Here is an 11,557-nt window from a genome sequence, read left to right as displayed (position 1 = left end):
GGGGGATATTCAAATATTCGTAAATCGTGACAGTCGTACGGAACACGGCGACATGCATACGTATGGGCAGTGAATCAGCGGTAGCGTATACAGATAGTAACGGTGCGGGCTAGATACGGATACGGTACGTGCTGGTATACGCGGTCTCTGCAGGCCCGCGGCATCTAGAGAGCAGGTGCGGATTAGAATGTCGACTGTGGCGGCGCGTGGGTGCACCGGCCGTGCATTGAGTCCTGTGGGGTAGGGGTGCAAGGCGCAATTCGTGTATGCGTGGCGGCGCGGGCGGCGGTGACGTCGGCGAGGCAGTGCGAGGTATCTGAGGGGATCCTGTCAGGCGAGCCCGCGTCGGAGAGGGGATGAAGGATGCGAGCGATCAAGCAAAGGGTCCCGAGGGAGAAAGGAGCGATAAGGGGAGATTGGCTGTGCTACCGGACGGGTACAGGCATCTGTTGCTTGACCATGTCGGGAGATATGCTGCGCGAAGACCGAGGTGAGCTCTGTTGAGAGACGGTAACGGCAGGCGATGGCTGATGATGGAAAGGAGATGCAGGCAGGTCAGTAACAGACTACGGAAAAGACAGAAGAGACGGACTGGGCTGAGGCCTATGGGAAACTCGTCGGAGAAGGACGAGGCGAAGGAGTCTGAGCGGCGGGGATCGCGGTGGCGGCGGGCCTTTCTGCTCGCGGCAGCAGCGGCGCGGGCACGGCGTTCGCGCTTGCGGCGGCGGTTCATGATGCAGACGTAGAGGACGGTGGAAATGACGCCGAGGATAACAAGGGCTGGAGCAAGGGTGAGGAGGACGCGAGGAGGGGTGAAGAGGAGACTCACCGACTATGACTACAACGGCGATGACCCAGCTAGAGTTCTCGGAGGCAGTGGTAGAATCGGCTTCACTGAAAGAAGAAAGAAACGGCCCGAGATGAGATACGGGCGGTGGAGTAAACGGTGGAAAGACTGACTCTCTGGGAAGGAGAAGGTCGACGAGCGGGGCGGCCGAGACGAGATGGGAGGCGACGAGAACGGCAGCGAGGACGGCGGGGGCGGACATGAGGGCGGGGAGGGGGGCGACGAAGAAAGGCAGAGGGCAGAGGGGAGGTGAGGGGGAGGCTATAAGAAGGGAGGCGGATGCCAAGAGAGGGCAGCGCCTGAGACGCGCTTGGCAGGCCAAGGAGCGAACAGCTGGAGGCCGCCGCCTTTGACTGCGACCACTGACGGCGAGCTGCCCGCCAGGCCGCCGTCCGTCCCTTCCACTTCCGGCCTAGCGCACCTTGGCCGCCGGTCCGCTCTGCTTCCTCGGCCCTCCCCCCGCCCAATCGGGCCATCCGCGGCCCTCCCCGGCGTCGGCATCGGCATTGGCGTCGGCGTCGACCTCCCCTTGCGATCATGGCTGTCGGACACGGCAACAGCAGCGGCGGCGGCGGCGACGGCGGCGACGGCGATGGCAGCAACGAATATTTGTTGTCTGCGATCCGCTCCCCCGGCGACTTGGCACTGGTGGCCCTCCCACACTGCGCACGATGCCCTCCGCACCGTATCACCATCGTTCCGAATCTTCAGGCGTGACGGGCAGCGTCCACGCCGAGGGGGATCAACATGAAATTCACTGCGCGGAATTTGTCCGCCACCGGAACCCACGCCCAGTCTCGCGGACTCATCTCCGCCGGCCATCGCCGTGCCCCTCCCTCAGCACGTTTGACTCACCCAAGCCTCTTGGGCGGCGGTCCGCTCCCCGCCCTTGTCCTCCTCCTCCCTCCCAAGCCTCTCCGTCCCCCCACATGTTCGCTCTAGCCTCGCGTTCTCTTCTCCCGCCAAGCAGGCTCGTCGCTCGCTCTTTCAGCCACGCCCCCGTGCCCAGAATGGCTGCGGAACACTTTGTCCTCCGTGGCAAAAAGGTTCGAATCTCCCTTCCCGCCCGCTTTCCCCCCACTCACCGCACCAGATAGTCGCCATCGGCCGCAACTACGCTGAGCACATCAAGGAACTTAGCAACGATGCCCCCAAGGAGCCCATGTTCTTCCTCAAGCCCACCACCAGCTATCTTCCCTCGGGTGGCAACGTCCAGATCCCCCGCGGCGTTACAGCGCACTACGAAGGTCCGTCTGCCCTCTCACTCGTATCACCTTCCAAACCGACCTGCCTTGCAGTTGAACTCGGCCTTGTCATCGGCAAGACCAGTCGCGACGTCTCTCAGGCCGCCGCCGACGCCCACATTGCTGGCTATGGTGCGTCCGGCTTCCCGTAACAGACGAGCATCGGTGCTAACGCGGCGTGGGATGTGTGTTCTAAGCCTTGGCTGTTGACATGACAGCGAGGAATATGCAGGACGAGGTCAAAAAGCGCCGCCACCCTTGGACCGCCGTAAAGGGCTTTGACACATTCACGCCCATCAGGTACGCTCCCCACAGATTCCGCCCGAATCGCACTAAAATTCCATCCCGACGCAGTTCGTACATCCCCAAATCAGCCGTAGCGGACCCGGACAACCTCACCCTCACCCTCAAGGTCCGCGCGCGCCACCTTTTCGCTCCCCGTTGCTGACCACGCGCAGGTGAACGGTGTCACTAAGCAGGACGGCAACACCAACCAGATGATATTCAAGATTCCCCGCCTCATCGAGCACGTCTCCTCCATCATGACCCTCGAGGTGCGTCCCCCCCTCCCTTGGGTGTCTGCACCGCGCGATGCTCACTGCTGGTGCAGGAAGGGGACCTTGTACTCACGGGTACGCCCTCAGGCGTCGGCGCGATCGTCCCCGGTGACCGCGTCGAATGCACACTGACTGACGCGAGCGGCAAGCAGCTGGCGTCCGTGGGCTTCACCGCCGTGCAGCGCGAGGGCGGGTACCATTTTGTTCCAGAGCAATGACCACGCTCGCTGAGCATGGCTAGACCGACGTGCAGTATGTACAACTGCTTGTAATGCAACGCATAGGTCTAACCACTCTGTGTGGTGTGATGGACAAGCCTGGCTAGCGTGATGTCAACTCATCAGCACGCGCAGGTCCGACAGGGCCTATTTGCCCCACATCCAAGCCGGAGCCTGCGACATCAGGTGTTACCTCTGCCCTTACTTGAGCTCCTCCGGTTGACTGTCACCGCCAAGTTCCAATTGCTAACGCAAGCTAGCACAGTGGACGTAAAATGCACGGGTGGCACCGGTGCGAACGTGGACAGCGTTCTCTTCTTCGGTACGCACGCTGTGATTCCGATTGGCGACGACGCTATTTCACGCGTGGGTGAGTACACACGCTGGCAGGTCGCCATAGGTAAATCTCTGCGGGCTGCTCACTGTGTTCTACACACTCGACGATACTCGTAGAGTGAAACCGCCTTCAACGGCCTAGTGCATATTACCAGCCCATGAACGCTGTTTCACGCGTGATGCATGAGAGACAATGGGCGAAAAATGGAAATGTAGGACCTGCCCCATAAGGCAACTGGAGTGGCGAATGAGTCAGCTGACCCAGCGAATGACTCGAGGGCCCCCAGGATATACATCCCCCGCGCTAGCTTTCTAGTTTTCATCTCGTCCTCCTCGTCCTCCTCGCCCCGCGCTCGCTGCAGCCGCCCTCCCCGCAGCCATGGCCCTCGCTCCGTCCAGAATGCGCGTGCAGTCCGCACCCAGAAATGCCAGCGCCATCACTTCCCTCACCCGCTCCCGCTCGACCGCCGCCAGCACGAGTGCGAGCTCGTCCATGCTTGAGGCCCGCTCGAGAGTGCGCGAGCATGCGCGCAACATCAGCCGATCTACCGTCCGCGAGGCGACCGCCACCGGCATTGTGTGAGTGTCTTTTCCCTCCACTGAGCTCATCGGGCCCATCGCCTGCATGTCTTGTCCTGGACTCTGGAGTGCAGAGATCGTCTTGTGCGAATGCATTCCTAGCCGTCCAAAGACGGCGCCAGCGCTGCACAGAGCTTATTCCGGATGCTGAACAACCTACTGACGCATTCTGCACAGACGGCCGCCTCCAGCCCCTGGCTTCTCGCAATTGCCGACGAAGCTCCCACCGCCTATGCTCGGCGCGCACCCCGAGGGCCCGCTCGACAGTTCGTTTGTAGGGATGTCCGGCGGGCAGATCTTCCACGAGATGATGGTCCGGCACGGCGTGAAGCACATCTTCGGCTACCCAGGCGGCGCCATCCTGCCCGTCTTCGACGCGATCTACAACTCGCCCCAGTTCGACTTTGTCCTCCCCCGCCATGAGCAGGGCGCGGGCCACATGGCCGAGGGATACGCCCGCGTCACAGGCAAGCCCGGCGTCGTCCTCGTCACCTCCGGCCCCGGCGCGACGAACGTCGTCACGCCCATGCAGGACGCCCTCAGCGACGGTATTCCCCTCGTTGTCTTTAGCGGCCAGGTCGCGACATCCGCCATCGGCTCGGACGCATTCCAGGAGGCGGACATGGTCGGAATCTCGCGCGCGTGCACAAAATGGAACGTCATGGTCAAGGACGTCGCAGAGCTCCCCCGCAGAATCAACGAGGCGTTCAAGATTGCCACCTCCGGCCGACCGGGGCCCGTGCTTGTTGACTTGCCAAAAGACATTACCGCGGGCGTCCTCCGCACCCCGCTCCCGTACAAGGCGACGACGCCCGGGCGCCCCCTGGGCCTCCCCTCGAACCCGCTACAGTCATCCGATCAGCCAAGCGACATGCTCCTCATTCAGCAAGCGGCGAACCTGATCAACAATGCGAAGCGGCCCGTCATCTACGCCGGCGCGGGTGTCCTCTCGTCGTCGCTCGGCCCGACGCTGCTCAAGCAGCTCGCGCAGCAGGGCAACATCCCCGTAACGACAACTCTCCAGGGCCTTGGCGCGTTTGACGAGCTCGACGAGAAGAGCCTGCACATGCTGGGCATGCACGGCTCGGCGTACGCGAACGTCGCGATGCAGCAGGCCGACGTCATCGTCGCGCTCGGTGCGCGGTTCGACGACCGCGTGACGGGCACGATCAGCCAGTTCGCGCCTGCTGCCAAGGCTGCCGCAGCAGAGGGCCGTGGCGGGATCATCCACTTTGAGATCCAGCCGAAGAACATTAACAAGGTCGTCGACGCGTCCATCCCCATCCTCGGCGACGTCGTCACCAACCTCGCGTCGCTGGTGCCCCTCGTCCGTTCCGCGCCGCGGACGCAGTGGTTCAGTGACATCAAGGAGTGGAAGGCGAAGTATCCGTTCACGTACGAGAAGAGTGACGTGAGCGCGGGCGCGCTGATGAAGCCGCAGGAGGTCATTGAGGAGCTGGACAGGCAGACGGCGCACCGGAAGGAGGATGTGATCGTGACGACGGGCGTGGGCCAGCACCAGATGTGGGCGGCGCAGTACTATCGATGGCGCTACCCGCGCAGCTTGGTCACTTCTGGAGGCCTTGGGGTACGGTTTCCTCCTTTGCTTTGCTAGCTTAGCTGCTTACCTGCATTTCCAATCCAGACGATGGGTTTTGGTCTTCCCTCGGCCATCGGTGCGAAAGTCGGAGCGCCGCACAAAACAGTTGTGGACATTGATGGGGACGCTTCGTTCAGCATGACAGCGATGGAGCTGCAAACGGCATCGCAGTTCAACATCGGTGTGAAAGTGCTCGTCCTCAACAACGAGTTCCAGGGCATGGTGCTCCAGTGGCAGGGTACGCACGCACGTCCTTATATGCTACCCGTCTCCCTATCGCCGCTGCTGACTGATCCGACTCGCCACAGATTTGTTCTATGATGCTCGATACGCCCACACGCGCATGACCAACCCGGACTTTGTCGCCCTCGCGAAGGCGATGGGCGTGCATGCCATCCGCTGCGAGAGCGCGGCCGACCTCCCCGCGAAAATGAAGGAGTTCCTGGAGTACAACGAAGCGCGGCCCGTGCTCCTGGAGTGCAGGGTCGAGAAGAACGAGCACGTGTTCCCGATGGTATGTCCATAGCGCCGCTTCTATCAGCCCGCAGTGCAGCGAGTCGCTCACACACCCCGCAGGTCCCCGCGGGCAAGGCCCTACACGAGCAGATTCTCCACCGCACCCTGCGCGACGCGTATGAAGCCTCCGGGGTTGCGAAAAAGGCATGATTTGCCCCCTCACATTGCCTCCGTCTATCGTGGCACATCACCCGTTGCATACATACATCCTATCATCTACTTCCTTCTCACCCTCTTTGCATGCATGACATCGTTGCATTTCTCTTCGCTCACGCACGATACCGACGATTAATGAAGAAGCAAAAGTCCCGCTGCGGACAACATCTGTATCTAGTATAGTCCGGGAGGTACCGTTAAAACACGCTGGTAGTTTTAGTTTTCTTACTGTGTCATATCATTCGATATCCTTCGGCCGCTCAATGCCAGTGTCTCTTCGCGCCGACATCTGCGCTTGCCCCGGTGCTCCGCGGCAGCAACCCGCGTGCACGGACGGTGTGAGTAAGAACTAGGACGTGTATTGTGTACGGCTATGGGTCTATGGTACATTCATCTAACTGCAAAGCTATCGACGACTAGATCATACACTGTGGAGCACGCGCTACATATAATAATATACGACCTCAAGAGAGAACAGCCTTCGACAAGGGAGATAGATATGTACAGTACTGGCATTCAGCACGGGGTCTTGGCCTGCTCAGGGCGACGAGCACACAGAGGGGCGTTTTGGGGGCGGGGGTGGCCGGGTCGACGCTACGGATCTGCGAGATGCGCGCCGTCGGTCTGCGAGCTGTCCAGGATCGCCTGCATCATCGCGCTGCCGAGCTTCGTCGCGTCCTCGAAGCGGCTCTCGAAGAACGCGGACGTGTCCGTGAAGCGCCGCTGGTACAGCTCGAAGCTGCCGAACGAGATGCACTGGCTCCACCCGCGCGCGGCGACGACGAACTCGAGGTCGTTCGCGCGGTACGTCGTGTCGTATAGCGCGGCGTTGACCGCGCTCTCGAGGCGCTCCGGCGAGCGGAAGAGGTACTCGGACACGCCGAGCAGCATCCGGAAGATCGGCGTCGCGGCGAGGTCGAGGTGCACGAACGGCTGGATGCCCAGCTGCGCCCAGCAGTCGACCATCCCGAGCAGCGAGAGGTGCGAGTTGGCGCGCGACGTGCGCGGCGAGCCGGGGGAGCCGGGCGTGGTGCTCCCGTTCCCGTTGGGGACGCCGTTTCCGTTGTAGATGCCGTTCGCCTTCGCGGACGCGGAAGACGGTCGGCGTCCGAGGCTAAATCGGTCGAGGATGTCTTCGGAGAGGAGGATCGGTGCACGACCGTCACTCATTCCGCTGCCAAACACGCGGTCGCGTGCGTTGTAGATACGCCGGCGTAGACCGGCGTCGTCTCCAGCGACCATGAGCTTATAGATCTCGGTCACGCTGCGCGCGTACTGATCGATCTGCACGCGAGCAGAGGGGTTGAGGATCGCGAGTCCGGCGTACACGTGCCACTTGTTTGAATATATGCGCAGCATGATGTTGACCTTGACCGTTTCGATCCCACCGACGTAGTTTCCCGTTTCCCATGGGTACTCGAGCTCGTCCTTCCAGGCCGTGCCCATGCTGATACCATACGTCAGCAAGTAACGCGGGTAATTGTAAATTATTTCACCTCAGGAACGCGGCGTGTGTCACCGCTTGTGTGTTTGCCGTAACTGTGTCATGCTCTTCGTAGGAGAGGTACACGTAGCGTGACCTGAGCGGTGCTAGGATATTCTCTACGAGAGTCAACGCTTCATCTGGCGCTCGGTGTTTTGTGAGGACCTGGAACTCAAATATCACATATAGCGAAGAAGATGCAAAGGAGAGGACGCTCACCAGAGGTTGACCAAGAGGGGAGACAGTGGGGCCATGTAGTGAATGACATGAAACAATGAACACGTCTTCAGGCAAGTACTGCTCGAACGCAATTTTCTCCGGTGCCTTGACTGACGTCTGACCGGCAACAATTGCGCCTACCTTCGTTGCTGGAGAGAAAGTGAGTAAGGACTCAAGAGAATGATGATCGGAAAGACTTACATGGGCCGTACATCTCCACGACCTTGCAAATGAATTCGGCCTCAACGGCGTACATGATGAAGTCGGATATCCGGGACACAAGGTGTCCGTCGCGCAAAACCGTGACGCACGAGTGGTCTGCAAACGGAAATCAGTCCCGCCTCTGACAGGAAACTGGCCGAGTACGATGCAACTGTACCTTGGTACTTCTCTTTGAGCGCTTCATATTTACTGGGAATATCACAAACATATATCCTAGCCGATAGAACCACAATGAGCGCTTGTTACGGGCTCGGACATGGGGCGTACTCACTTCTTCCATCCACCGGCTTCCAGGTACTTGACGTACATCACACCCATTGAGCCCATACCAATGATACCAATTGCGGGTTGCTCCTCTAGTGGTGAGTCGGGAGTGACATCTGGGCGAATTTTCAAGGCAACCATGGCTCCTGGAGTGGCATGAAAAGTCAGTACGGAGCCCATGCGCATTGAGGATACATACCGGAATGATGGCTGAAGAAAAATTGCAGCGGGGTTCAGAGACGGAGAGGGGGTGAAGGAGAGTCCTCCAGGTGCCGCCAGCTGCGGTATAAGCGGTATATCTAGACGCGCAGACGACAGGTACTGGGAAGGGCGCTGCGAGTACTACGTCAGAGAACAGAGGGAGGGTGAGGTGCGAGGAGTAAAGAGAGAAAGGACAACAGAGAGCCGGCTGAGTGGATTCCGAGGTTGCTCAGATCGAGTCAACTGCTTTATACCATTTCGGGAACTGCATACGATCGGGCGCGCCCTCGCACGCTGGCGTCTGCAAGCCCAGGACCATGAGAGCCCGAACACCATCCTTGCCTCATCAGCTACCACCACTCTATGGTAGCGACAGAACGCGCTCATCAGAAACGCAACCCTGCGGAAGACGCCAGTGAGAACGTATCACACGAGACCCGACCGGCACACAGCGTTGGCGACATATTAATGCACTGCCCGAAGCGCAGGCGCCTCCATCGACAACATTCAATCTGGGTAAAATCTTACTAGCATCATACATTACAACGTCAGACAGCAGGTACACATGGGTAAACTAGTCCAAGTATCAGAACATCCTATCGGTTATCTGATAAATAAACCCAACGCGTCATGTAGACAGCGCTTGACTCGCGCATGTGAATGGGCCTGAGAACGATCCTGCACGGTAGCCTGCGACACAAACTCGAATGAGGACACCTATTCTGCACAGAGCACTGGATGTCGTACCTTCAACAATGCTGTCGATGCTCGCATACAGCCCTGCCACCATGATGAACGCCCCCATCTGCAACAGAATGAGGTTAGGGTTAGGGTCTAGAGCGAATGAAGCAAAGGTCAATGATGTGCCACCTACCAGAATGATACCCGCCCAAAATACACATTTCAGTCTCTGGCGTGGTGTAGACCACCACTCTGATCGTGGGGTCAGATGGAACCAGAAGATACCCTGATCCCACGGTCATGACATCGATCTCGACATCGGATCCAGTCGCACTCACCGAGATTCCATACGTGAACCAACTATTGAATACCGAGAACAATAATTCAATGACACGTTCGCGGGGTCATAACTTCTTAAGCACACACCTTGCGAAAACGGAGCTGATTACCCCAAGCAGATCATTGAAAAACGGGATTCTGTGGGTGTGTCAGCTTACACGAACGCATCAGAATCACTGCGGGTACTCACACTTCAGCGATAACGAACGCCAAAGCCCAAATCGCAAAGCATATGCCAATCCACGTCAGCCATCCAACCCACGAGTGCGTTGTCATGTGCCTTGACTTGACCCCATCCCGGCGGAAACTGATATCCGTCAGCTTTACTTGTGAGTCACGACGTGAGACACCACCTACATCCTAATAAACACCTGAGCGCGAAAGTACGCAGTCAAGCATAAGATACAAAAGCTTGGTAACGTCAACTGACCAGTTTTGCGCAGACATGTCCATTTATGACACCGGCGACGATAATGGTCGGCAGCGCAATCCCATACGCAATCTTGCGTAGTATTGTCCCAGTGTTACCCAGCGCCGGCGACACTGTGTCGGCTCCAGCATATGCATACACGACAATTCCGACTATTAAATACAATGTTGTATCTGCAATTTGCAGGAGATAGAGGGCTTTTGGAAAGTCCTATCACGCCCAAGAATTATTATTCCCACCCTAAAACACGCCACAATCATTGCTTACCTCCGGCTTGCGCATTTCAGAGATAAAAGTGAAGAATGCAACATGGCCTACGAGAGCGGTATTAGTCGCTGCAGACGAAATATGAGCAGATGCGATTACCGGCATAGGCGAAGATCTACGAAGAGCACAGGACATAAGTTGCATGACCGACGACAAGTAGAGAAATTGACAAACAATATCAGTGACCGACAAAAATGCGCTAGCGAAGCTCAAATTTGCGCGAGCGGTGACGCCGCCCTTATGGCCTGCGACGCCCACCCCAATCATCGTAATGAGCACGGCAGCTGTATCATCAATCCGTTAACTGCTTTAGTCTGCAGCGGGAGGACGATGTCACATACACAGGATGGAGATAAAAGAAGCCACGCTTAGATACGAAATTCCGTTTAATGTCCGGGGAATTGTCAATATGATACATATGATCGCGGTAACGCCTGCCCATAACACAGAACAAGAGGCTCCCGCAGTAACTACAGCCATCAGCCCATCAGTTTTATCTCAGTACAGCGCTCCGTATGATAACTTACTCGTGTCAAATGCAATCAGGCCAGTTAGAACATGACTACCGCAAAGGAACACCATGAAAATAATTTGCGCCGCCCCAAGCACTTCACGGCCGATCGGACCCGCGAGGACCATGCCAGCATCGGCCATGTTATGTATATGTGGATAGCGTAACTTGAAAAGGCCTATGAGATACCCTGTAGCAGTTGCAATGGCCCCAAGACTCTGTGCAATGTTGTTGAAAAGAGAAATATGAGACGACACTAAATACGCACGATGACCAGTATGCACCCGGCAACCATCCCCAGACTTGCAAATACAGATGGTATTGATAAAATCTTTGACAGATATGAGGAGAGTAGTGAAGTTAACGCTTCCAAAATACGCACACCAAGAGATACTGTCTCAGCGAGCATTAATGCAGCGGCCTTCCACCAGACCATCGTCCGGTACTTGACTTTGTACCAGCTTTGATCAGCACAGACATAATTTACAGCCGCTATAGTGCTCACTCTCTGCACTTTCCTCATCTCCGTATACGTCGTATGCATCATTCTCTGCCACCGCTATGTGTTCCTTCGGATGTCCTATCCGGCCAAAGTCGTGCTCATGAGAGGAGTACAATGTCTCATCCTGGCTGCCCTCGATTGATCCTTCATGCTTGGTCGCCATATGTCGCCGAGTCTAGACTAATATTCTCGAGCGAGAGTCTCTATCGAAACCCAAGTTGTAGGATGCTAGCAATAGCCTGCGAGTTCTGATTCGGAAACGGTATCGCGCAGGGTATATGGAGGTGTGACCAAAGTCCTGGAGGCATTCAGATATCAAGTAATTGTCGCCGCAGTCTTTTGACAGAAACGAGGGCGCCATAATGGCTCCCATGCGTCCGATGAA

General features: G+C 57.6%; 5 protein-coding genes across 5 annotated transcripts; 2 read left to right on the top strand and 3 right to left on the bottom strand.

Moving 5' to 3' along the window:
• Positions 1 to 425: 425 nt before the first annotated feature.
• On the bottom strand, positions 426 to 1,049 carry FIBRA_04224 (uncharacterized protein; the record flags this gene model as incomplete). Its single annotated transcript, XM_012326040.1, has 4 exons — positions 426 to 527; positions 593 to 780; positions 830 to 894; positions 961 to 1,049. 4 exons carry the CDS (start codon positions 1,047 to 1,049, stop codon positions 426 to 428), a joined length of 444 nt encoding a protein of 147 aa, XP_012181430.1.
• A 59-nt stretch (positions 1,050 to 1,108) lies between these two features.
• FIBRA_04223 (uncharacterized protein) lies at positions 1,109 to 1,669 on the bottom strand (the record flags this gene model as incomplete). The annotated part of the gene is made up of 1 exon (XM_012326039.1): positions 1,109 to 1,669. The coding sequence occupies one exon, from the start codon at positions 1,667 to 1,669 to the stop codon at positions 1,109 to 1,111; it is 561 nt and encodes a 186-aa protein (XP_012181429.1).
• Positions 1,670 to 1,857: 188 nt separating this feature from the next.
• On the top strand, positions 1,858 to 2,866 carry FIBRA_04222 (uncharacterized protein; the record flags this gene model as incomplete). The annotated part of the gene is made up of 6 exons (XM_012326038.1): positions 1,858 to 1,893; positions 1,941 to 2,223; positions 2,289 to 2,391; positions 2,446 to 2,503; positions 2,550 to 2,645; positions 2,702 to 2,866. 6 exons carry the CDS (start codon positions 1,858 to 1,860, stop codon positions 2,864 to 2,866), a joined length of 741 nt encoding a protein of 246 aa, XP_012181428.1.
• A 715-nt stretch (positions 2,867 to 3,581) lies between these two features.
• FIBRA_04221 (uncharacterized protein) lies at positions 3,582 to 6,047 on the top strand (the record flags this gene model as incomplete). Its single annotated transcript, XM_012326037.1, has 5 exons — positions 3,582 to 3,781; positions 3,959 to 5,369; positions 5,427 to 5,619; positions 5,690 to 5,895; positions 5,958 to 6,047. 5 exons carry the CDS (start codon positions 3,582 to 3,584, stop codon positions 6,045 to 6,047), a joined length of 2,100 nt encoding a protein of 699 aa, XP_012181427.1.
• Positions 6,048 to 6,647: 600 nt separating this feature from the next.
• On the bottom strand, positions 6,648 to 11,335 carry FIBRA_04220 (uncharacterized protein; the record flags this gene model as incomplete). The annotated part of the gene is made up of 19 exons (XM_012326036.1): positions 6,648 to 7,500; positions 7,550 to 7,904; positions 7,957 to 8,073; positions 8,135 to 8,190; positions 8,249 to 8,387; positions 9,190 to 9,276; positions 9,317 to 9,483; positions 9,550 to 9,600; positions 9,653 to 9,769; positions 9,820 to 9,833; positions 9,893 to 10,102; positions 10,160 to 10,206; positions 10,259 to 10,274; positions 10,334 to 10,443; positions 10,501 to 10,629; positions 10,687 to 10,888; positions 10,939 to 11,001; positions 11,053 to 11,120; positions 11,176 to 11,335. The coding sequence occupies 19 exons, from the start codon at positions 11,333 to 11,335 to the stop codon at positions 6,648 to 6,650; spliced, it is 2,961 nt and encodes a 986-aa protein (XP_012181426.1).
• Between the last annotated feature and the right edge of the window lie 222 nt (positions 11,336 to 11,557).

Source organism: Fibroporia radiculosa (assembly GCF_000313525.1).
Source record: "Fibroporia radiculosa TFFH 294 genomic supercontigs, scaffold2732, whole genome shotgun sequence".
NCBI classification, from domain to species: domain Eukaryota; kingdom Fungi; phylum Basidiomycota; class Agaricomycetes; order Polyporales; family Fibroporiaceae; genus Fibroporia; species Fibroporia radiculosa.
The sequence above is the reverse complement of the archived record's forward strand: the minus strand, read 5'-3'. Positions and strand labels throughout refer to the sequence as shown.